This window comes from Suricata suricatta, chromosome 9, assembly GCF_006229205.1.
Source record: "Suricata suricatta isolate VVHF042 chromosome 9, meerkat_22Aug2017_6uvM2_HiC, whole genome shotgun sequence".
NCBI classification, from domain to species: domain Eukaryota; kingdom Metazoa; phylum Chordata; class Mammalia; order Carnivora; family Herpestidae; genus Suricata; species Suricata suricatta.
Window position 1 is genome coordinate 122,552,327 of NC_043708.1, and position 25,397 is coordinate 122,577,723.

Genomic DNA, 25,397 nt, shown 5'->3' on the forward strand with positions numbered 1-25,397 from the left:
TAAGTCTTCTGTAGTTTTCAGCATACAGGTCTTTTACATCTTTGGTTAGGTTTATTCCTAGGTATTTTATGGTTTTTCGTGCAATTGTGAATGGGATCTGTTTCTTGATTTCTCTTTCTGTTGCTTCATTTTTGATCCATCACATTAACAAAACAAAAGAAAAAAATCATATGATCCTGTCGATAGATGCAGAAAAAGCATTTGACAAAATACAACATCTCTTCTTAATAAAAACCCTCGAGAAAGTCAGGATAGGAGGTACATACTTAAACATCATAAAAGCCATTTATGAAAAGCCCACAGCCAGTGTTATCCTCAATGGGGAAAAACTGAGAGCTTTCCCCCTGAGATCAGGGACACGACAGGGATGCCCACTCTCACCACTGTTGTTTAACATAGTGTTGGAAGTCCTAGCATCAGCAATCAGACAACAAAAGGAAATAAAAGGCATTAGAATCAGCAAAGAAGAAGTCACACTTTCCCTTTTCACAGACGACATGATACTCTACATGGAAATCCCTATCGACTCCACCAGAAGCCTTCTAGAACTGATCAATGAATTCAGTAAAGTTGCAGGGTACAAAGTCAATGTACAGAAATAAGTTGCATTCTTATACACCGGAAATCATTTCATCTTAAGCTTATATGCAAATTGAACTCAGTGATCACTGATCATTTTTTAAAATTTCCTTTATATTTTATTATCAACTTTCCTTCCTCTTTTCCTTTCCTTTCCTTTCCATTCCTTTCCTTTCTTCCTCCTTTTCTTTTCTTCATTCTTTTCTTTCTTTTTTTTCTTTCTCCTTTCTTTCTGTTATTCCTGCTTTCTCCCCTTTTAAAAAATAGATTAGCTAGTGGTTTATACCATTTATTTTTCCCCCAAGAACCAACTCCTATTTACCTATTGTTTTTCTTCTTCCTAAATAATAAATTTCTCCTTTTCTCATCATTAATTCTGTTTTCTTATAGATTTATATTGTTCCTCTTTCTAACTTTTTTAAGTGGACACTATTTTCCTCCTTGTCTATGAGTATTTGAGACTGTTTCTTCATATGTCATGATATCTAGCACATTCACCTTCATTACTTTCTTCATCATTCACAGCTTTCATTATGACTTTCCTATTGGCCCAAGAGTTGTTTAAAATGACATCCAATGACTTTTGCTGCATTATATGGATGCAAAGCAAGCTGGTAGTTTCATCAAATGTTCAAAAGGAGGGCATTACATTTAAAGCATGAGTAGCAGGAGATAGGGGTTGTTAGGCTGTAATAGAAGACTGCCCCCCACTAAGTAGGGGAACTCATTATTCTATATGGTACATGTTTACTGCCAGCTGTTTTCTTCTCAAATAGTGCCTCTCTCCCATTCTTTGTATTCTCTCCTTCTAAGCCTATGATTAGACACATACATCAGTATTTTTCTCTTATCTCTTAAGCCATTTTTTTTAGTATTTCCCTATTCCTTTTCTTTCCATGCTGCATTCTATATAACTTCTTCAAATATATTTTCCAGTCAATCATTCTCTCTTTCAATGATGTCAGGATCTACTGCTTTTCTTTCACAATGATACATTTAATTTTTTTTAAGTTCTTTCTAGTTTTCTTTTTTCAGATTAGCCTGGTCATACTCAATAGTAGCTTGCTGCCAGCTTGTGTACATGATTTCATCTTTTGGTTCTTTAAACATTTAATAGATATTCTATATTCTGTATCTGATCATTCTATTATCTAAACACTTTGGGAGTTTAAATCTTGTGTTTGTTTCTTCTGCCAGCCGTCATTCATATTTCCATGTTTCATAGTGTATTAGCTTTTATTGAATATCACCATTGAATTCAGAGGAGCTGAATGGTGATTTACTTTTTTTCAGAGAGAATTTATATTTGTCTCAACCAAAGCCAGGGATGCCACCGATCCTTCTAGAATGGTAAACATCCTTCCAGATTCCAGACATAGTCTTCCAACTGTAGTGTCAAGATCATTTCTGGCCCTCAGGGGAATGCACCCCTTCTGTGTGGTCACTCCCAGATTGGACTATGTTGTATGTATGTACAGATATAGCTATGTTGTATTTTGTATTTGTTTTCTTGAATAGTTCCTTTACTTCGGTGAGCTCAGCAATAAGGATGATATTTTATTACAATATCTCACTGCTTTTGTAATGAATGAACAGTCCTGCCTCCCACAGACTATTTGTTCTGACATTTGCTAGAAGCTAAAGGTGCCTTATGCCAGCTTATATTTATTTTACTATATCCCAATACCTTGAGCATGATAAAGTAGGTGAATTTCTACCTTCAAACTCCTTCTTTCCATTCCTTCTACCCCCAATTTAATTATTTTCCTTACTGGTTAACATTTTACCTTTAAAAGCTCTTATGTCTCATTACTATATTTATCTGTTATGTTTTTTATACCCCCAGCTAGAAATGATAAAAAATTGATTTATATGGACAATCTCCTACTGCCCTTCCCCACCACACCTTCTTTTCTAGCCTATTCTTATATCTATATTATTTCTGCCTCATCTGAGTTTATAGCCTATGCATTCTGTTCTCTAACATCAGTCTCCATGTTTCAGCCAATGTCTTTGATGCATGTTCACTTCTAGTCCTTGGGTTTTCCATTCATTTTCTGCTCGCTGAAGTTCATCCTCTAGTATTTTCTCCAAAAAAAAAAAAAAGAAGAATTCAGCTCTTTATGTGTTCAAAAATAATTTTCCGTTACCTAAATATTTGAGCAATACTTCAGTTGCTAGAAATTGGTTGGGTTACGGTTTCTTTCCTTCTGTCTTTCTGAGCATTGCTCCATTGCCTTCTGGCTTTGAGGACTGCCATGGAGAAATCTGCATGTAACCTGATACCTTTTCCCATTATAGGTGACTTGATCTTTTTGCCTGGCTGCCTAGAATATTTTTTGCTTTACCTCTGAAATCCAGTAACTTTTATCAGGTCATGCCTCCGTGTTCATGATTCGTTGCCATTTTTCCTGGAACAAGGCTTTGCTTTTTTTAATCTGAAAATCTGCATTCTGAGATCTTCTTTCATTTCAGGATAGGGTCTCAAATTTATATATTTTTTATGTTTATTTATTTTTTGAGTGAGAAAGACAGAGCATGAATGGGGGGGAGGGGGCGGAGAGAGAGGGAGACAGAGAATCCCAAGCAGGCTCTACACTGTTAACACAGAGCCCTACATGGGGCTTGAACTCACGAACCACAAGACCATGACCTAAGTGGAAGTCGGACTCTTTCTTAACCAACTAAGCCACCAGCCACCCCTTGAATTTTTATTCAAATACCTTTTCTGTTACATTACTTCGGTCCTCTTCTTTAGGAGTCTCGAGCTTCTGCATAACTTGGGGGTCCTTGACCTCCATAAACATCTGCCTCCTCATTGGAAAAAATAGAGAAAGCTCATCCTACCTGCCACCCACTTATGTTTATGTCACACCTCCTTATATGTCCTCCATATCTATCATTTCTGCCTAATCTCTTTAAATTGTTCATTCATTTCTAGTTTATTACATTTCACTTTTTCTTAATCATCAACACCATGTACCATACCCTCCCTGTGTGTTCACTGGTATCTGTCTTCATTATGCTGGCTTTCAGTGTTGTCATCATTGGTCATCTACTTCCATTTTTCCTTATGTTTCTTGGCCCATCTCTGATGGTTGATGTTTTATCTCATTTGACCTGACCATCTTTTCCTGAGTTCTTACGTATTTGCCTTTTGCAAGTGCAACAAAACAAAACAAAACAAAACAACAAAACAAAACAAAAAAAAAAACCGGGCACCTGGATGGCTTGGTCAGTTGAGCATTGGACTCTGGATTTCAGCTCAGGTCATGATCTCACAGTTCATGGGTTCAAGCCCTACTTCAGGCTCTGTGCTGACAGTACAGACAGAGCCTGCTTGAAATTCTCTCTCCCTCTCCCTATGCCCCTTCTGCTCCCTCACTGTCTCTTTCAAAATAAATAAATAAACTTAGAAAGCAATAACTAAAACCAAAAAAATGCAATTACTGTTAAAAAAATAATGCACATGTGTTTGCATGATATTTTTCACCATTTTATGATCATATTATCCAGTGAGTGAGTAATGTTCTCATGCTTTCTCCCTCCCATACCTTCTCCCTTTTTGTGTGAGTTAGTACAGATCCTGTGCTGATTATGTTTGTGTATTGTTCACCTCTGAGTTATTCCTGAATCAGCTATAGATGGGAGGTTCATTTTGGGCAGTGTCAGGGCTATTTCCAGGCTAGCAGGAACTCTTCTTATGAGAAGAGTGTGTGTGTGTCCTGACCTGAAGAGACCAGCATTTGCAAGACTACCGGCCATGCAGTCTTTCTCCTGCTCCGAGGAATGGCTCCCCCCACATACGGTCTCTCCTTGTAATTTCCTTGTGCAGCCCTCATTTTCCTGCTTCTACCTTGCGATAGGTTGGTCCAGAGAATCTTCCATTACCAGAGCATGCATTTCTCTCTTGTCCTCTCTCTCTCAGTAAAGAGTTTTACTATAAATAGTATACTATGCTTGCATAAAAATGCACAGATCATACATTTAGAGCTTGATTCGTTTTTGGAGAGTGAACACACCTGTGGAGCTACCACATGGGTCAAGAACCAGGATATGAACCTTGATAAATGAACTCCCAGTCTGGTGCGTCTGACCCAGCTCAGGCCCTTGACTTCTACAAACATGTGCCGGTTCTTTGGAAAATAGGAAAAAATAGAGAAAGCCCTGTTCTACCCGCCTCCCACAGCTGTCCTCAGGATGATAGATGTCAGAGAACTTTGTCATTTGGAAAGCATAACATGAACGCCAGCTATGTCAAAGGCATTGCAGTGACAAGCATTAATGCAGTCCACACCATTTGTCTGGCGCTTGCAAGGAATCACAGAAGGGTGATTGCCTAGCTTGGTCACACACAGCAGTGCTGGGGTCAGAGCTGGGGTCAGAGCCTGCAGCTCAACAGTTGCCTTTTCGGCTCAACCCCCTTGTCTTTGTTTTTAAACTAAACAGAAAGGTAACCATGATCCTGACTCCCAGAAAACTCTAATGTTCTCTTCTTTGTTTTTAAACCTCATAAAAATGGGATACACACATTTCTGTCCAATGCATACGTGGGAGTGGAATTGTTGAGTGTTAGAACGTGCATGTCTTCAGCATCCGTGAGTACCGTCAAAGAGTTTTCCAGAGTTGTTGAACCAAGTTAGAAGCTTATCATCAGTTTTAGAGCATTTTTATTATACCACATCCTTGCCAACACTTTGTATTCCCGGTCTCTGTCATTCTAGCCATTGTGATGCGTGTGTAGAGGTACCAAGTGGTAGTGGCTGATGAAACGAAACACCTGCTCATATGTTTATTGGTCATCCTTATGTTTTTTTTAAGTTTTTATTTTTTTAAGTAATCTCTACACCCACAAATTCACAACCCCAAGGTCAAGAGCCACACGGTCCACCAACTGAGCCAGCTGGATGCCGCCATCCTTAAGTTTAAATGCCCTTTTTTGTGAAGTGTCTGTTCAAGTTTTTTGCCCATTTTCCTACTGGGCCATTTTCTTAATTGTCTGTGAGAGCTTTTGTGTTTTTTTTCATGTATTCTAGATACAAATCCTTTGTTGATTCCATGCATTACAAGTATCTCTCCCATTTATTGCAAATATCCCTCTCACTTTCTTACAGTTGTTTCTTGATTCACAGAAGTTCCTTATTTTAACAGAGTATAATTCGTTTCTTTTGGCCTTTATGGTTAGTACTTTTTGTGTTCTACTTGAGAAGTCTTTGCCAGACCTCAGCTCCTTTGCTTTGATGGCTAGAAAAATTTTATGGGAATGCGGGTCTATAAAGTGCATAACAAACTGTTCACGCCACCTTCCTCCTCTCCCTCTTGATGGGGCAGGTGTGTCTCCCAGTCCCAAGCACTCCTACCCCATAAATCGCCTCCCAGGTCAGCCTTGTCTCATGAGCACGTGTCCACGCACTGACACCACACTCTCAAAGAGCTCCAGGGTCAAAGCGCATGGAATCAAACATTTAATGAGGTGCAGTCCTCTTTATGGGACAGCTGGGGTTGTGCTCAGAGTTCTCATCTTTTTACCATTCCACTGAGAGGTGAACAATAATGGGAACACTTTCCTGAACCCACAGGTGCACTAGTCCCTGAATCGTCAACTTCTTTAAGGGCACGGAGCAGCTTTGACACATTTGAAAAACAAGCAAGAGCTGTGGGCTTTCTGAGCTCTTTGTCAGCCCCTCCAGCTCCATTTTCCTTCCCTTTTTCTCCTTTTGCCTCTTCAGCTTCTAAATATTTTCTGACTTGAGATAGCACAGTGCACGCTATCTTATGCAGATGTTTGAGATTACTTGGAACAGCAGAGCTCTACACGAAGCGCAGCACACCCTTTGTGAGCCCCGCTGTGACTTTCCTGAGCAGCGACCCTTGACCCTCACCCTGCCCAAAATGTACCCGCAGGTGTTCCGGGCCATGCCCGGGAGGGCGATGTCTCTCTGCTGCAGCTCAGGCCTTTCTCCCATGATTGGGCTTGGCATCCTGGAAGTGCTGTGTCTTTAAAACAGTGTTCAGTACATCTGTTCTCAATTTTCAGACCACGAGGCGAGGATTTGGGTGCAAGTAGTTTATCTGGGAAATGATCCCAGGAAGCACTGTGAGGGGGCAGGGAAGGGAGAGGGGAGGGTGGAGAGTCCAAAGGCCACTAATAGGCAGGTGACTGCATGGACAGTGGGACCATCCCACCAGGACCCTCAGAGAGAAGTGTGGCGCTTGCTTCAGAGCCATCCCACCCAGGTAGATGGCATATCCAGGTCCCATCCCTGTGACCAAGGGTTGCTCCATAATCAGGGGACAGCTTCCAGCAGAGAGACTGGGAAACGGCAGCCGGTGTGTACCATCTGCCTGAGTCCTGCAGGGGAGACTGAGGCAGCCAGGGAGGACACTGGCCATGTCCCCAGTTATTTCCATAAACAGTCCCATCCTGAGCACTCTGTCTGCATGCAGGTTTTCTATTAACGCAAACAGGAGTCTGTTTTAAAATGCCTATTCTTAAGTAGAATTATTTTAATTGTATATTTGTGCATGTTGAGAAATTCTTTAGGTTTAACACTATAAAAAATAATGCAGCTGAGCAGAAAGCAGGTGACCACATGGAGAATGGAAGATCTTCTTTAACCCCTTGGGGGGTCTCGATTATGGGACTGCACAATGGCCCTCCAGCCTTAGCTCTGAAGCTGCCACTTCCGGCAAGCCCTCCCTGATGAGGCTAGAATGGGGAGATTCCTTTCTTATGCACTCGGTCTGACCCAGGGGTATCTGCCTCATGCCTTCCTACATTAAATGGCTCCCAGCCTGCACCCTCCATTGGACACTTCCTAGACCCTCAATGGCTAATGCAGGAATTGCTGAACTGAATCCCTCTGAGACAGCATGGGGAATCAAGGCACAGAATTTTGTTGAGTTAAAATGAACCAGTTGAATGATGCATATATATATGTGTGTATTTTTTTTTAACATCCTGATTCATGACCCTCTTTCCCTTCACGTTTGTAATTCCCAGTCCAAATCAGTCACCAGGCCCCACCTTCCGCCCCAGCAGTGACCTGTGTGTGGTGCTCTAGGCAGTTACCTTCCTTCCCTTGTCAGCAGCATCTGATGTGCGCTGGACTGTGGTGCCTGGTGGAAGGAGATACGTCCTGCAAGACCAAGCTGGACCCTCCCCTGGACGGCACTGAGTGTGGGGCAGACAAGGTAACCCCCGCCTCCCACTGCCCAACCCCAGCCCCCATCTTCTGGGCATTGGGCATCTCTCCTGAAGGGCAGTGGTCTGTGCTGTGCTCAGGAGTACCCGAAGCACCCCCTGGGCTGCCCCAGAAATGCCCGTGGAGCCCACTCTGGGAAAAGAGGGGCACCCACATCACCTCTCTCCGTTTTTGCAATAAGATATAAGAACCACTTACTATTTTTGTTCAATCAACTCTTTTTGTCATACAAGTGAATTTACTAAAAATGTTCACATGAATAAACCATACATAGAAAAACAGGATCATTTGCCATACACGAAATGCTATCATAAGGTAAATTCAATGAGAAGCGTGTTATCCAGGTATAACTCGAGCTTATGGGAGCGACCCTATAGGCCTGATCGTCATTAACCAAAGAGATTTGGGTTGGAGAGGAGAAGTGTTCAGGACCAATAGCCACAGATTTCCTGAGTCTTTCTGCAAGGAATGAATGAGATGGCATGATTGGGAACCACTGAATCACTTCTCATGCCCTGGATATGCCACACACGTTGGGAAATTTCCAGTTTAGAGGATTGGCTTTCCCTTATCCTCGGAGCCAAGGTTCACCCATGTGGAACTTACAGTGTCCTCTCCAAAGCACCAAACCCAACTTTGAAGCTCAAAACCACAGAGCCAGGAGACTCAGCCCTCCAGAGAGATGCACTCCCCCATTCAGGAAAGTTCGGCAGGAGCTCAGGTCTCTCCATAAGTCATGTGAACAAATCCTTTTTCTGAGAACTTAGAAAACTCCAACGGAGCACACTCCGCGTGGAATTTTAGAGCAAACTGCAAACGCCACAGGTGTATAGGTGTCAGGTTGGGTGAGGAAGGACGGTCGCTCAGACCAACAAGCACGCGCGCCCCGAAATGGACTGCCAGGCGGTTTGGGGCTGCACAGTGTTTTGGCAGGTGGCGGGAATCGCTAGTTCCTGGGGGAGTGCGCAGGTGTGATCTTTGGGCGCTGAGGGCCCCCCGGGCCGGGCCCCCCTGCTGTGTTTCAGTGGTGCCGCGCGGGGGAGTGTGTGAGCAAGACGCCCATCCCGGAGCACGTGGACGGAGACTGGAGCCCCTGGGGCGCGTGGAGCATGTGCAGCCGGACGTGTGGGACGGGCGCCCGCTTCCGGCAGAGGAAATGTGACAACCCCCCGTAAGTTCCCCTTGAGCAGGCATGGTCCAGGGTGCCTTGACTGGGGTTCCTCAGCTGCAATTCCCTTGGCAAGGGAGGGTCTGACCCCTGCGGAGAATGCGCCTGGAGAAGACCAAGCCCCTCCGAGGGCCCCGGGGTGCAGGGGTGCTGTGCATGTGTGTCACAGGCCACCTCCGCTTTGACAAAACTGTGAACACAGATACCTCGAGTCCCGTGACTCCTTAGGCCTCACGTGGACCTTGCTAGAAAGCTTTCCTGAGACAGCCAGGTGACACTCTCCCCTGGCCTGCAGGCTTCCTTAGTCAGGGGCATTCCGGGGAAGCGTGGGGACCTTCAGAAAGAGAGGCCCACCTTTAGACGGGCTCTTAGCTGACCTGGGAGTCGACTGGCTTTTGAGGAGTCACAAAGCACCTGGAGGTTCAGTTGTCTTGTTCATCCAGCTTTTCGGGGGTCCTCTTAGAACTATTTGAGAGAAAATCGTTTTGGGGTTGTTTTTTTTTTTTAATCTTATAGGCTTCCTTTTATTGACCTAGATGACACCGTGACCCCTCTTGGTCTTGGCACATTTGCTCCAGAAAATTGAGGAGTAGATTTTGTGCTTAATTATAACAACTATTTGCTTACAGGTGTTTCTCTTCTCTGAAATTTCCCATTTTTAGTATTTTCTAAAGTCTGTTTCATGTCCTATGTACCATCAGCTTCATCACATTCACTTTGAAAATGAGCAGGTTCTAAATTAGGACTGAAAAGAAATGCTTCATATCCACAATTAAGTCATGTTGGCAAATAATGAGCAAATCCCTCCTGTGTTTAAAAATCCTAAAGCCCAGGCTATACCCCAGACCAAGTAATTCACAAATTCTGGGGATGCGACCCAGGAACTGGAGGTTTTAAATCTCTGCAGGTGAACCCAATGGCCAGCCAAGGTCAAGAACTTCCAGATTAAAGGAAAATATGCTCACAGTTGAGTCAATGTCAAGAACACTATTTCTTCCCCAGTAGTGCTATAAGAATTGGCATCACGTACTGTGTCTTGTTAAAACTTTTCCTTCTAGTATTTAGCAGAGTGGCTGAAAAGTAATAGGTGGGTCTTCAATCTTTCAGGAATGACTTCTTAATTAAAAGCATACACTGGGATCCTCCAGAGAAACAGAATCAATGAATATATGTATGATTCTCCATGAGAATTTGGCTCATATCATTATGGAGGCTGAGGGGGTCCCACGATCTGCCATTTGCAAGTTGGAGGCCCAGGAAAGCTGGTGGTGTCATCCAGTCAGGTCCAAAGGCCTGAGAACCAGAGGAGCTGATGGTGTTAATCCCAGAGGGAGGGCAGGAGAAAATGAGAAGAGCAGTCCTAGTGGGGGTATGGGGCGCAGGGCATGTGTGTGAATTCCTCCTCCTTCTGCCTTTTGTTCTATTCAGGCCTCTAGGGATTGGATGATGCTCATTAGGGCGGGCCATCTCCGTTAGGCATCAGGGGATCCACTGCCAGCCTCATCCAGAAACACCCTCACAAGGCCACACCAGAAATAACCTTTCATCTGTACATTCTATGGCCAGTCAGGTCGACACATAAAAGTAACCATCACAGATGCATAGATATTCGTGGCTCTGCGAGGAACTTAAAATAGTTCCACCTCTGGCCCTGAGAGAAGAGCTCTGGATTTGGAAAGCGGATGCGGAGATTTGGGTGTGGCTTAGTTGTTGGTCATGTGACCTCAAGGAAGCCCCTTTTTCCCTCTGGACATGAGCTCTGCCATTAGAGGGAGCTGGGACAGCATGGTGGGAAGAGCTGGACTTCAAAGTGAAAACAGAAGGCTTCAAGTCCCAGAGCCACTCCCTGAGGCAGCTGCTGGCTATTACCTGTGTCTCTGTCGTCATGACGCTGGAATACTTCATGGGCATGCATATATGTGATCTATCTTTAGTATATGGCCCCTTTCCATATTAGCACTAAGGGAAGAATGGGGTTGGGATGAGACTGTGTGCCCTACCCCCTAACTCACAGCACTCAGAGGAGGGTGATTTACACAGAAAGGCTTTGTTAAGAGCAGGGCACAATCCGTAAGGGTTATAGCTGTCATGGATGCTTCCTGTTTGCATCTGGAGCTCTTGCACCCTGGCTGAGGATTGATCTTTTTTGGCATGGCATTCCACACCAGGTGTCACCCAGGAATGTCATAGTAGGGGCATATCAGAACCTTTAAATGCCCAGAAGGACCTTGTGCCCCGAGACGGCTGGCAATTGAATTGTATTCAGGTAAGGACAACCCCTACAAGAATAAGATGTCACTGATGCTGAGCAGATGCATTAGGCACAACCTTTAAGGGCCCTGGCTGTTTTCTTGGCATGATGCTGGCTAAGGCATCCCCCATGCCTTGGCTTTACCTACGGTTTCCCTCCCAGCCACTTTTTGCCCAACCACTCCTAAAGAACCCCTAGTTCAGAAAGCCAAGTAACAGGCCTGGTCTGCTGTGGGATTTCATGGGCTGGGTCCTCACCCCATCCCTCCAGACCCAGTGGTCTCCAGAGAGAGTGGTCATGGACTTTATCTCTCCTTGCCCCTCTTCCTGTGTCTCATCATTGAGGAATGGGGGGATTTGTCAGGCTACCACAAACAGGCCACTGAGGGGTATGTGAGTCTCAGCATATCGGATGGTTATGGCGCTGATACATCCCTGAGAGGGAAGTCTTTATGTCTGATCTCTGTCATCCAGCAACATCCCGCGGGACAGGCAGTGGTAGAAGGTCCAGAAAGAGAATACCAGTGCTCTCGAACCTCGTGGTTCCTATGCCCCTTCTCAGTGATGCCTTTCCAACATGATGCCTTCACACTCCTTGACAGGGCTCTGACTCTGGGCCAAGGACTCTGCTAGTTATAGGCTTATGGTGACAAGCAAAAAACAGATTAAAAAGTCCATGCCAACTTCCCTTGGTCTTCTCCTGGACCTGACCGTTTCCGAACTGTGATCTCTCCTCCCAGCCGACTTCCCCCACTCAGTTCTTAGCACCACCCTCTGTGACAGTGCCCCAGTCCAAAGCCCCCGAGTCTGTGAGTGGTCCTCCTGTCCCCTCTCTTCCTCCTCCATGTCCTCTTGTGAGAAGAATGGCAAATGCAGCGAGCCCACACCATGTGCCACATTCCCTCTTACACATTTATATGTAGTAAATCATGTAATGCTGCCCTACCAGGAGAAGTATTCTTTTTAGCCCCACCTATTAGAAACTGAATGCTGGAGAAGTTAGCTAACTTGCCCGTGGTCACACAACTGCTTTAGAACCAGCAGCAGCAAGACTGCTTGTTCTTTCTGACCTTTCGCACTGGCCTCTCTGCTTCCCACGTGCTCCCTGTCCGCCAGATTCACTTTCCACACAGAGCCAGAGAGATCCACTTAAGCATAAGTCCAGTTATATCTCTTCCTGCTTCAGCCCTTTCAGTCGTTTCCTACTGCACTTAGAATAAAATCCACACTCTTGACCATAGCCTCGTGTTTGTTTCCTAGGGCTGCCGTAATAACTGACCACAACTTAGTGTCTTAAAACAACAGGAATTTATCCTCTCCCCATTCTAGAAACCAGAAACCTGAAATCAAGATATCGGCAGGATTGATTCCTTCTTGAAACTGAAGAATTCATTCCACCCATGCCTCTCCCCATCTTCTGGTGGCTTCCGGCACCCTTTGGCATTCTTTGCCCTTGTAGACTTGCTTTTAGTCTCTGTCTCTGTCTTCACATGGGCTTCTCGGTGTGTCTTCTCCTCTCCTAAGGTCACCTGTTGTTGGATTTAGCATACACCCTAATTCAGGATGATCTCATCTCCTGATTAAGAGATCCTTTTTTTTAATGTTTATTTTGAGATGGAGACACAGAATCCAAAGCAGGCTCCAGGCTCCAAGGTGTCAGCACAGAGCCCAACCTGGGGCTCAAACTCATGAACCAGGAGATCATAACTTGAGCCAAAGTCAGATGCCCAACTGACTGGGCCACCCGGGCACCCCAAGAGATCCTTAATTGTATCAACCAAGACCCTTTTTCCAACTAAGATCACATTAGAAGGTTCTGGGTAGGATTATCTTGGAGGGGAAGGGGTCACCATTCAACTCACTGCCTCCTTTCTGCCCTCAGATATAATGCTCCAGGCTCCAAATGCTTGTCAGTATTCCTTTCCCGCTCCCCAACTTGCCTGTGTTTCTCCTTCGGCCTCTAACTAAATGTCTTCGCGGGCCTCTTTCCTGACTACCTTGCACAAGCTAGGGTACCTGCTTTACCTCTCTCTTACCACCCTTTTTCTACTTTACAGGTATTATAACAATTTGTACCTACTCTTCCGTACTTGCTCGCTGGTTTTCAGTCTGTCCTCCCCACCCAGCCTCTGAGCTCCATGAAGGCCACCCCTGTCTGGGCACCATTCTCCTTTCCATGCTTATAGCAGAACAGTCCTCTGTGACATGCGTTCCCCACCTCATCACTTAGATGCATGCTTGCTGAGAAAAAGTCTCTGCTTTTCCATTGCCCCAGAACACACACTTAATATTGTTTTCCCCCCAAAACACAAAGGTTATTGTAAATTATTATGCCAAGAAGGTAGATCTCCAGCTAGCCTCCCCCTTCTTGTTCCTTCTCACCTCACTGAGGCCAAGATGCTGTGAACAGCCATGAGTGGGGTTCCGGTTCCCCTAAACATGAAGGTCACCTTCATGTACACCTGCCCCTCCCCAGGGGTTTGTAGGCCACAGCTAGGAGGGCTCAGGGCCCTCTCAAGAACAAAATCCAAAATGTAGCCCAGCCTTGTTTACCCCACGTGACAAAAACAATATGTCTTTGCATCTGTAATATTTATTATGCCTTGGTAGCCTGTCCAACCTTTCTCAATATAACAGGGTGACTCTGTTTCCCGTTCTGGACAGCAACAACAGGCTCTCTCTCCCAGGTAGCTTTCTACAAGCTTCCTCCCCTTTCAGGGCACCACCCCAGGTGAACAGGAAGAGAAGCGCCCAGTCTTGGGTGGGTGGTTTCGCGGCAGCCCCAGGTGCTTCCGGGGGAGATGCAGGATGCAGACAGCATTTACGAAGTCCAGGCAGCAGTTGTTATCCTGCTTTGGCAGAAAGGCCTGACGTGGTGATTGTTACAAAGCACAGCTGATCAAGGCCCGGGAGCCAATCTCTGACCAAAACAACGTCCTCTGCCTGGCTCACTCCTTAAATCATCTGGCTCGCTGCCTTGAGATTTCCCAAGGATGTCCAAATCTCCCTGCTATGTACATCTCAGACTTGGAACGTTCCCACCACCCTTTCCCTACCGCACCCCCCTCCCCACTTCTTCATATTCCTGGCTCCTTCCCCGTCTTCTGCAGCTGGTTTATTCACTGTCCAAAAATACTGGCAAGGGAGTCTGCTCCCCCACCCACCTTCTTCTTTCTGTAGCCCTGGTCTTTACAGCTCTTGGAATGCGTATTTCTTGCCAGCTGACATCAAGGCCATGGGGACCATCCATGTTTTTAATCCAGCTTCCTGGGCTCGTCCCTTCCTGCCGTAATTTTGTGTCGCTGTTGGTGATGGTTTCTGCCAGAAGGCTGCAAGGCAGAAAGCTCATCTCCAATTTGAATTCTTGGTACCCCATCAGAAGGCTTGTTTCAGGGGGAGGGCTGGAGGGAGGATCAGGAGAAAAGGCTCAGATGGTCTTGTGTGAAAAACCTGCTCTACTAGAGCACGAGAAGGACAAGAAGGTGAGTGGAGCATAGATACAGAATATACTAACGTCACCGTGTGGCATGGCCCCATGAGCATCCGGAGGGAAAGCAGTCGGTCTTGTAAGACCCAGCGGGAAGCCTTGAGGTGGGAAGTGAAGTTATATGCGTATAATTGGTTTTTGCTTTCAAAGTGTAACCCCCATGTGTCTACTCTCAACCTGCCGGTGACCTAGTGTTCCCACGGATGGATATTTTTAAATCTCAGTCTTTTACACGTCAGCCTAAGTTACATGTGTTACTTGGATACCTTGCAGAGGAGGCCTTAAACCTGGGGTGTCTGCTATCCTGTCCTGGGGTGTCTGCTGCGCTACTCCTGCCATGTGGGGCTGCGCGCTGTCTGTTAAGCATTCTGACTCCCAATGGGGAGCGTGTCTGAACCACTGTTGTGACTTTATCTTACAATCTGTCTTCATGAGTAGAACAAAGCAAAAAAAAAACCTAAAAAGTGTCACTCAAGTGGAGTGTCTTTCTTCTTCTTACCCTGATTCTCTGTGTTGATCCACTCCTGAGGAAAAGTGCCTTATGATCCTGTTCATCTCAGTGACCCTTCGCTTTGTCCCAGCTCTGCCCTGGGGTCTGCCTAAGACACTTCAGACCTTGTCCCAACAAGCCACGGTCCTGCCCTGCAGAGGCTCACCTTTCTTTCCACACTTTCAGTCTCTGACCAAAGCCTCTCTACCTTATTTTTTAACTGTTTTTTAAAACATCTTTGTCAAGACATGACATACAGAAAAACACACTAGTCTAGAGTGTGCTTCCTGCTGCTGTACTGTCCATCATAGTCACGTGTGTGTGTTGGGCACACATGCAGGTGTATGTTGACATAGCACGAAGGAATCATCGCCTCCTAGCGTGCGTGTATGTGACCAAACAAGGGTCTGGTTTTGCAGAGCAGCCCTACTGTATCCACTGCTGTGAGCCACAGTGAGTGTCCACTTGCTGTCAGCCTCACCAGTGCTCCATATTGTCAATCTTTTCCATGTTGTCCTTTCTGGTGGGTGTAGACTGGCATCTCCCTGAGGTTTTCATTTGCATTCCTTTTCCAAGTAATGAGGCTGAGCATTATTTGCATCTGTGTTTGCCATTTGGATATCTTTTCTTGTGACGTGCCCATTCATGTAATGTCATTTTATATCTGAGCTTCTACTTTATTCATGTTTAGAAAGTCCCAACAGAGGGGTCCCCGGGTGGCTCAGTTGGATAAGCATCCAACTCTCGGTTCTGGCTCAGGTCATGATCTCATAATTTTGTGAGTTCGAGCCCCACATTGTGCTCTGCACTGACAATGCAAAGCCTACTTGGGATTCTCTCTCCCTCTCTCTCTTTCTCTGCCCCTCCCCACTCACTCTCTTTCTCTGTCTCTGAAAAATGAATAAACCTTAACAAAAATTTTTTAAACATTAGCTATTGATTGGACAAATGGGAATTAGCTGCTAAGATAAAAAGAGACTACAGGGAAAGCACTGAAAGAGCAGATGTAGGAAGTGGCCACTATCTTTGGGTCTGAGGCAAAGCACCCAGGAAAGGAACAAATATGGATGAAGGTGCCTTCTCTCTCTCTCTCTCTCTCTCTCTCTCTCTCTCTCTCTCTCTCTCTCACAGACACACACACACACACACACACACACACAGATGAAATTCCTTGGATTTTGTTGGAGAGGATGAAACCAAGACTCACTGGATGAGGGAGAAGTTTGCAGAGGTGCTGCCCTAGTAGAACCCTCTGGAAAGTCACACTAAGGAGTGTTAAGGAAAGCTATCCAATAGGGAGAAACTGCATCTGAAACCAGACTGGGAGTTTTCCCAAAGTATTGGTGTGCTTGGAAGCTGCCCTCTGGAATGCATGCTGCCCTAGGGAGGTGGCCTGCGTCACAGGCCACCTCAGGAGTCTGCTGCTGAGAGAAATTAAACACCAGAACCAGAGAGAAAGTCTGTTCTTTCTCTAGCATCACTCTAGGACTTGCAAAGCTTAGCATCATGCCTGCTTGACTGGAGATCTGTAGTTCTTTATATGACTTCAAGTTACCAGCTAGCATTTTCTCATTTGAACTATTAAGGACTCTCTTTAGTATTTCTTGTAGAGCCAGTTGGTAGTAAAGACAAACAAACAAAACTTCCTCAATTGTTACTTATCTGGAAACGTCTGAATTTCCCTCTCATTTTTTAAAATAACAGTTTTACTGGATATAGAATTCTTAGTTGATAGATTTGTTTTTCTTTGAGAACTTTGAATGTATCCATTTACTACCTTCTGGTCTCCAACATTTCTGATGAGCAATAGGCTCATAATTTATTGAGATTGTCTTATATGTGGTGTTGTGTTGACTCTGTCTTGCCACTTTCAAGATTCCTTTTATTTTTTGACAGTTTAATTGAAAAGCATATCAATGACTGTATCCTACTAGGACTTTATTGAGCTTCTTGGATTTGTAGACTCATGACTTTCTTCAAATCTGGGAAGTTTTCAGCCATTATTTCTTCAAATAATGTCCATTCCTCTCTCTGCTCCTTTTGAGACTCCCATAATGAGTATATTGGTCCTCTTAGTCATTTACCATAGATCCCCTCTGTTTAGTTGTCTTCATTCTTTTTCTTTTCACTCCTCAGATACAATAATTTCAATTGCCCTAAATTTAAATTTGCCTGCTTAACTCTGCTTTTGAACCACCTGGTGAATTTTTCATTTCAGTTATTATATTTTTCAGATCCAGAATTTAACTTTTTATCATTTCTATCTCTACTGATAGTTCATTTTTCTCACACAGACATTTTTCCTGTCTTTGTTTATGTCTTCCTTCAGTACTTTGATCATTTTTAAGACAGTTGTTTTAAGTCTTTGTCTAATAAGCCCAACATCTGAGTTTCCCCAGGTACAGTTTCTGCTTATGTATTTTGCTCCTTTGATTGGGCCATACTTTCCTTTTCCTTTGTATCCCTTGTGATTTTTTGTTGTTGTTGTTGTTGTTGTTGTTGAAAACTGTAGCCTTGATAATCAGCTTCTCCCCTTTCTAGGAGTTTCTGTTTCTTTGTTATTAAAAAGTTTCTCTATGCTAAGGATCAACCTTAAGTGAAAATGTAAGGCCTTCTCAAGCCTTTAATGAGACTTCATCTTTCCCTGAGCATACTTGGTGGCTTTCTAAATTTCCCTATATATGCAGTTGCTTTTGAATGACTTAATGCTTAATTATCTGACTCCCAAAGGGGAAAAAGAGGGAAAAAAATGTATTGCTCATTGAAATTCCCTGGAAGTCACTTCAGCTCAGAGGAGTTGCATGAATGGTGGCCACTCTCTGTCCCCACACCTCAGAAATCAAAAGTAGCACTGAATAGTCAGATCACAAAACCCCAGTATTTGGAGATTAAGGTTTTCATTGTCCACCCTGGCTCTTGCCAACCACACCAGGAACAGAGGCACAGCTGCCTGCCATGGGGCAGGAGTGTGGAGGACAGATAGCTGCTACCACAATAAAGGCTGAAAAGCATCTAAATTCACCACAGCTTATCAGCCAATCTTTTTCTAGGAGGCGACACACTTTCAAATAGAATCCAGACTTTCAAAATAGTTACTTCAGAAAGTTTTTGCCAATATAATTATCATTTAAGTGGAGAGATGGATCCTTGGTGCTTCCTACTCCACCATCTTCCTGACCTTGCTCTCTCTTTTGGTCATTTTTTAACATTTTTCTTTTTTTTAATGTTTATTTTTATTTTTGAGAGAGAGAGACAGAGACAGAGCATGAGTAGGGCAGGGGCAGAGAGAGAGGAAGACACAGAATCCAAAGCAGGCTCCAGGCTCTGAGCTGTCAGCACCAAGCCCAACATGGGGCTCGAATTCATGAACCACAAGATCATAACCTGGGCCCAAGTTGGACACTTAACCTACTGAACCACCCAGGCACCCCTCTCTTTTGGTCATTTTAAGATCAAGTTTGAAAATATAGTTCAACTTAGTCTAACTACTGTTTGTCTGATTTTTGTTTTTTAAATTTTTTTAATGTTTATTTATTTTTGAGAGAGAGACAGTGTGAGTGGGGAGGGGCAGAGAGAGATAGGAAGACACAGAATCTGAAGCAGGCTCCAGGCTCTGAGCTGTCAGCACAGACCCCAGTTCGGGGCTTGAACTCATAAGCCATGAGATCATGACTTGAGCTGAAGTCAGAAGCTTAACCGACTGAGCCACCCAGGCACCCTAACTACTGTTTGTTAAAGACTAGCCTGTGCAAGTTTCTCTGCTAGAAGCTGCAGAAAAATAGGAGGAAGATGGTAGTGTAGCTCACCATATCACAAGGTTGATAAGCAACAAAGCAGAGAACCAAGCTAGAGGTAGAAGCTCCAGGTAGAAGATAAAAAGAGGCTTCAGGGTGGAAGTGGTCTCAAAGATGAACAGAGAGTTGGGCGGGGGGTGGGGGTTGAGAAGGTGGTACCGTGAGCTAGATGAGGGGCTTAAAGGAGACTTGCCCATGGGAGAAGGGACAGGGAGAAGAAACAAGATAAACAGAGTTCAGGAAGCAAGCACCCTGAGGCACATGAGGTATCCCATGGGCTACCCCTCCAGGCCCAATTTCTGCTGGATCCAAGAGTTTTCTTGTCCTGTCTAATCTCTCCACCCACCTGCTATGAGCCATAATGGTAGTTCATTTAGAAGGGTCAGTCAGATGGAAATCTGGAAAAAACTATCGACAGAATAAAGCTCAGTGCTTTAGTTTTCTTTATTTTTCTAGAAACCAATTTTTGTATTTGCATTTGTATTTGATTTTTTAATTTGTGTGGTTGAACTCCATTTTAGTCCATGTTGGATTCCTAATCGGTTCAGGAGTTTTGGGCCCATTTTCCCTGAGTCTGCAACTAAACTCAGTGAGGACGCATCTGATCCTTGTGCCATTTGGTGTATTTGTCCTCTAGGGCTGCCATGACAAACTGCTACTAACTGGGTGGCATAAACAACACAAGTTTTTTCTCTTCAACTTCTGGAGGCCAGAAGCCCTCGATCAAGGTCTTGGAAGAGTTGGTTCCCTCGGAAGGCTGCGAAGGAGAATCTGTTCCTTGCCCCTCCGCTAGCTTCTAGTGGCTTGCTGGTGATCTTTGTCATTCCTTAGGGTATAGAAACATCACCCTGATTTCTGTCTTCTTCTCTGCCTGGTGCTCTCACTCTGTTTCAATCTCCACACTTCCCCTTTTATAACCATACTAGTCTATTGGATTAGGAGTTCACCATGCTCTGGAATGATCTCATCTTCATTAACTACATCTGCAGTGGGCCTATTTTTAAAGAAGACCACATTCTGAGGCACTGGGGTTGGGACTTCAGCATATGATTTTAGGATGGACACAGTTCAACCCAGAACTTCTTACCATATGCACCTGCTGCCTCACCCATCCTTGCTCTGGTCCCAGCTGTGGGGACTTGCCTATTGCAGAGAAGATGTCCCTCCTGCTGGTCCAGATGGCATTTCCCTTCTCTGTTTCTTTCATGCTCTGCTTTGTGGCATAGGAATCCATTCATCTGTCCACACTTGGCATTCAGGCCCTAGGTTCTTAGGGAGGCTGTCTGGGACTCTGTCTATGCCATGCAATCATTTCTCTGAGATCCAGCTGCCTTCCTGGTGCTCTGGGAAGGAAAAGGAACAAAAGGTCCCTCTGTTCTCAGATCCCATAAACCTTAGAGAGGTTTTGCTATATCCTAACTTGGAGATCAGAATTCAGGGCCCCTTTCTAGTCCACCAGTGTGTATAATCTCACGAGGCCACCGCCACACTCAGGTGAGAGAGATGTTGTCTGGTGTATATGAGATGGTCGTAGAGATAATCAAGGGAGCCTTTCTTCCTGCTCCAGTCATTTTCTCCAGCACATTCATGTGGACAGCTGAAAAGCAATGGCCCATTGACCAAATCTGGTTCATCACCTGGCTTTCTAAATCAAGTTGAATTGGCACACAGTGATGCCCTTTTGTTTATGTAGCATCTCTGGCTGCTTATTTGCTACAGTGGCAGAGTTGAGTAGTTCCAACAGAGATGCCATGGCCAGAAATATTCACCATCTGGCCCTTTACCAAAACCATTTGCGGACCCCGGGTGTAGGCTTTTGTGTCACAAAGGACCTCTGCTGTGATATCTCTCCCCTAATGTGATCACAGAGTGGCCTCCAATCATCTGAATACAAGGAATGGCAAAGGGAGGAGAAGAAACACTTAATATAAAATGGTTCATGTGTCAAAAATATCTTGCCAACAGGTATATGCAATTTGTGAAAAGCCATTGACCAAAACAGTTGTGATTTGTGTTCTTTTTTCTTGGATGCTGAATTTCAATAAAAAGTACAGGGAGAAAACAATCGTGCTCCATCATGATGATTTCAGCATCATGGAAATGAAGGGAGCGACTGAGATTGCTAGGGTCAGAGGCTGATGGGGACACCCCAGGGCCTCATGGAAGAGCAGGGCAGAGCCATGTTTCAGCCAGCTAGACCGGTGTCCCATTGCTCCTCCTCAGTGCCGCTCACACATGGGCTTGGTCAGAGAACACAGCTGTATCTCCAGAACTGCTTAGAACCCCAGTCTAAGCACAGAGCTGGGACCCACACCACCTCATTGACCGCATTTGGTCTCACACTAGCCCAAGTAAAGGTTGCAGAGCCCGGATCTGACCAGTCTCCACCCAAAGCCCATGAACAAGTTACTTAATCATTCTGATTCTTTTTATTATAAAGTTAAGGAGAGCTATTTACTCATCCTGAAACTTAGTGACCTCCAGAGTGTACATGGGAGCCATTTAAAGGTCTTTGTTTTATAAAAAAAAAAAAAAAAAAAAAAAAAATCCCACATACTAAAAATTCCCCATGGGGTTTTCAGAGTTACAGAGGGCCTACTTTTAAGTTCAGATGAAAGACGCCATTTGTGGATCTTGCCAAACTGATACTCGCCATATCCTATTTCCAGATGACCCTGATTTACAGTCCTTGGATGCATTTTTCCGGGCGCTCACTTAAACGTGCCATCAGCAGGGGTGGGATGGCCGAGATACGGTGTGTAAGAGTGGAGGGAGGTTGCTTTGGAAACTTTGCCCAGCCCCTTCCCCCCTTGGCAAGAGTAGCAAAATCCGAATGTCCTGCTGTTTCCACAGCACTGTCTGGTTAATGAGGACCACTCTCTTCCTTCCAGCCCAGGACCTGGGGGCACGCACTGCCTGGGTGCCAGCGTGGAGCATGCCGTCTGTGAGAACCTGCCGTGCCCTAAGGGCCTACCCAGCTTCCGGGACCAGCAGTGCCAGACGCATGACCGGCTCAGCAGCAAGAAGAAGGGCCTGCTGACAGCAGTAGTGGTTGATGGTAAAGGCCTATGGCACGTCCTTTCACAGTGCCCCCCCTTTCTCCTCCAAGAATGTAAACATCTCCTAGGAAAACCCACCGGGCCCCCCTTCCCAGTAATCTATCCAACAGGACACGCCAGTCCTGCTACCCCAGGCAGCAGTGGGCCCGCTTCTCCAGCAGTGGCGTTGAACTTGGATGACCCAGCCCTGGGAGATTTCTTAAAAGCAGCTGTGAGGCGGGCAGCAGCCCAGAATCGTCCTGCACCCCCATTTGCAGCGAGGCGGGTGTGCTGGCAGCCTGCCTCACAGTGCCATGTGCCCAGGGCCAGCTTTGAGTAGAGCGAGGTTCTGCGGGGACAGGATGGTGGGTCTCTGTGTCTGCTGTCTCTCTTTCCGCTGTCAATGCTTTCTTGCATTTCTTTGCTCGGTTCATTTTGGGGTTGGCTTTTACTCCTTGACTAGAGTGTTTGGAAAAAAAAAAAAAAGTTTGGAGGCCAGTTTACAGCTCACCGAAGATGATGATAGGCACAGGTCATGTTTTCCTTTCATGAGCTTTCTCCCAACTCAAGGGAGGCTGCCCTGTGGGTGGCTGCAGACATTTCCAGGCTGATAAATTCTATGTGGCATGTCTTGTCTGTAGGATTTGTGATGTCTATGTATTGTCGATAAAGACCACCTCCTCCCTGCACCCTCCTGTGGCCATGGCCTAGTTCAGGGTTTTTTACACTCTCGTCTCGTAGAGATAAGACTATTGTAATGATGACAATATTTCCTGAGCACACCATCTGCCAGGCACAGGTTAGCTCTGCATATGTCATCCCAATTAATATGCAAAACGAGCCAAGCAGAGATGAGACCTTATGGGTCCTGGGCTCTATCTGAGTCCCTGCAGCTGATAAGAAGCAGGGAGGGACCCCAGTTCTGGAGGAGCTGACTCAGAGAATAACCAGCTAGCTTCTGGCTTCCGATACTCGAGTAAGACAGAGAGCATGACTTCAGAAGTGTCGAGTGAAGAGGCTTTAATAAGAACTGCAGTAACGGAGTCTCTAAAGTCTTCTGCAGGAGAATGAAGTTCCTGTGCCAGGTCTTAGGTTTCTTCTTTGTGGTTTAAAGAACTTCTGAAATCTACATGCTGCAGTCTCTTCTTACAGGGTCAAGTGTACCTAGCAGTGCAGGGGTAGACGCAGGCGTCACAGGGAGGCATGTCCTCAGACCTGCCGCTTTTAACCCAGCAACCTGACCCACCAGCTTTGAACTGAGTTGTAAAATAACATGAGATGCTCTAAATCATAGCAGATAATACCGACCCACTCGGCTGTAGGCTCATTTAAAAGCATCGGGGAGTTCCCCAGACCTTTTCCTTTTTAAAAAAGAACACCACAGTTTGGAGCTGTGTGATTGTAGGTGTGCTGTCACCTACCCAAGACTTCAAGAGAAGAGTGGCCTCCATACCCTCAGCTTTTTCTGCAGACTGGGGAGAGAGGAGACTTGCCCTCCCAGAAGGAACACGTGCACCCAGGATCCTCACTTCCCTCTGCCTGGCCATTCCTCTGCGCAGGAAGACCCAGGAGGCTTCCACATGTCACAGCACATTCAGGCTCCTAATCGGGAGGGGACGAGCCCCACGCAGAAGCTGTTTCCAGCGCCATGGTCAGTTCTGGTGCAGCCGTATTTCCAAACCATCAGCCTGCCCAGCCTGCTGGGTAAAAACCCTCCAGGTCCTCTGTCGTGTCCTCTCCTGCTTGTCAGGAGCAAGAAGAGGTCAGATCTAAGAGAGACTCACCCATTTCCACTCAGCTATGTGCACAGGGTTGTTATTCTTTCCTTGGTCTGCTTTAGCTTTCAGTTCTCCTGCTCCTTTATTCAACGCAGAAATCCCACTTAAATGGCTGGTTTTCCACAGATTTCTCCAAGTCCAGATTAAGCTTCTGTTTTGCTTGTAACCACTTTTGGATCGCTGAGCTCCTTGGTTCCCTTATCATCACAGTGGCTGAAACTGATGTCTGTCCTGGATCCACCCTCGGAAGGAGCTTCTCAGGGCACTGATTTGGGGAAACTCACTCGGTTCAGAAAGTGGTCTTGCCCACTCACTTTTCATGTCCCTCTAACAGTCAGTCATTACAGCCAGACTGCTACCGCCTTTGATCTGAAAAGTGCCGCCCTATTTGATAAGGACAGCTAGCAGGCAGTATGCATTTTGTCTTTGAAGCAGAGAGGAGAGATCCCAAGTTCAGGGCTTTGCAAGGGTAGCTTGACACCTCCTTCTCTGGGGTGGAATTGTCATGACTTGTTGCATATTTGGTTTCATTTCCCTCTCAAATATACATAGAAGCCAGCATTTTTGAAAGGAGCATTTCACAAGGATGAAAACAAAATAATAAATGGCCAATTCAGAGGGCAGGGGGGAGAATACAGATTAGAAGTGCGTTCCTCTCAAAACCCAACTTATAAAAGGCCCAATTCTAGCTCAGCTGTGATGGGAACGATTCCTGTGGTCGGGCTCTGGGCTCTCTCGAAGCCCATTATGACTGCCCTATTCATAGCATTGCTATCACTGCGGAATTCTTTGGCGAGTGACGCACGGTTCAAGAAAGGGGAAGCTATATTTTTCTTTTTTCTCCTGTTGAAAAAAAGAAGAATTCTTGCAGAGGTAGATTTTCCAAGAGAGGGCTCAGGACCACAAAGCCGTGCCCCCTCCAAAAGAAGACAAAGGCTCTCCTTAGAAAATAGTTGAGAGTGGGAAAGCCTTTAGACAGAAACCCATGGAGATGCCCTGTTGCCAGACTCACCCCATTTTTCCGTTCCCCGTGGAATCTTGTTTAAGTAGAAACCTTCAGGAGTTCAGTCCTTCCTGCCCAGGCCAGCAGGCCCCTGCTGAAGTGCTCACTGAAGTGTCGGAGGCCTTGGCGAAGGCCGTGTCTGGACATGGAGGTTCCCCCCAGCTCCCCGGCATGGCAGAACCCGCTCTGGGCCTGAGCCTTCCAAGGGCTGGAGTGGATGATGGTTGAGGACTCTCTGACTCCAGTTCAGCCAAGCTGACTGGAGCTGCTTAATGAAGAAGAGAAAGTTGTGACAAAGACGAAGGGTGTCTCAGATCCCAAGGGCCGGAATGAGGGTCTGAGACCAGGGCCTCTGAAAATCTCAGAACCCTCTCTCCATGCGGACCACGACTTATGTTTGCACTTTATTGCCCCCTGCCCCCACCTCCAGACTGGCTTCCCCATGGTCTGTCCACATGGAGGCTAATGGGTCACCCTCAGCACCTTTCATGTGCATCTTCATCCTTTATCTGAACCCCTTGCAGCCAGACATGGCCAAAGCATTTTTGGTGATAGGTAACAACAGTGCATCAACCATATATTACTCAATACTCCTAGTGGGGTCC

The 25,397-nt window shown here is 45.6% G+C and overlaps 1 protein-coding gene across 1 annotated transcript in view; it reads left to right on the forward strand.

Annotated features, from left to right (window-relative positions):
* ADAMTS17 (ADAM metallopeptidase with thrombospondin type 1 motif 17) overlaps positions 1–25,397 on the forward strand; it is a 337,603-nt gene that overhangs the window by 193,314 nt on the left and 118,892 nt on the right. The window contains exons 11-13 of the mRNA XM_029952287.1: positions 7,669–7,773; positions 8,810–8,955; positions 21,865–22,031. Coding sequence (XP_029808147.1) covers positions 7,669–7,773; positions 8,810–8,955; positions 21,865–22,031 — 418 coding nt within the window. The remainder of the gene's footprint in view (positions 1–7,668; positions 7,774–8,809; positions 8,956–21,864; positions 22,032–25,397) is intronic.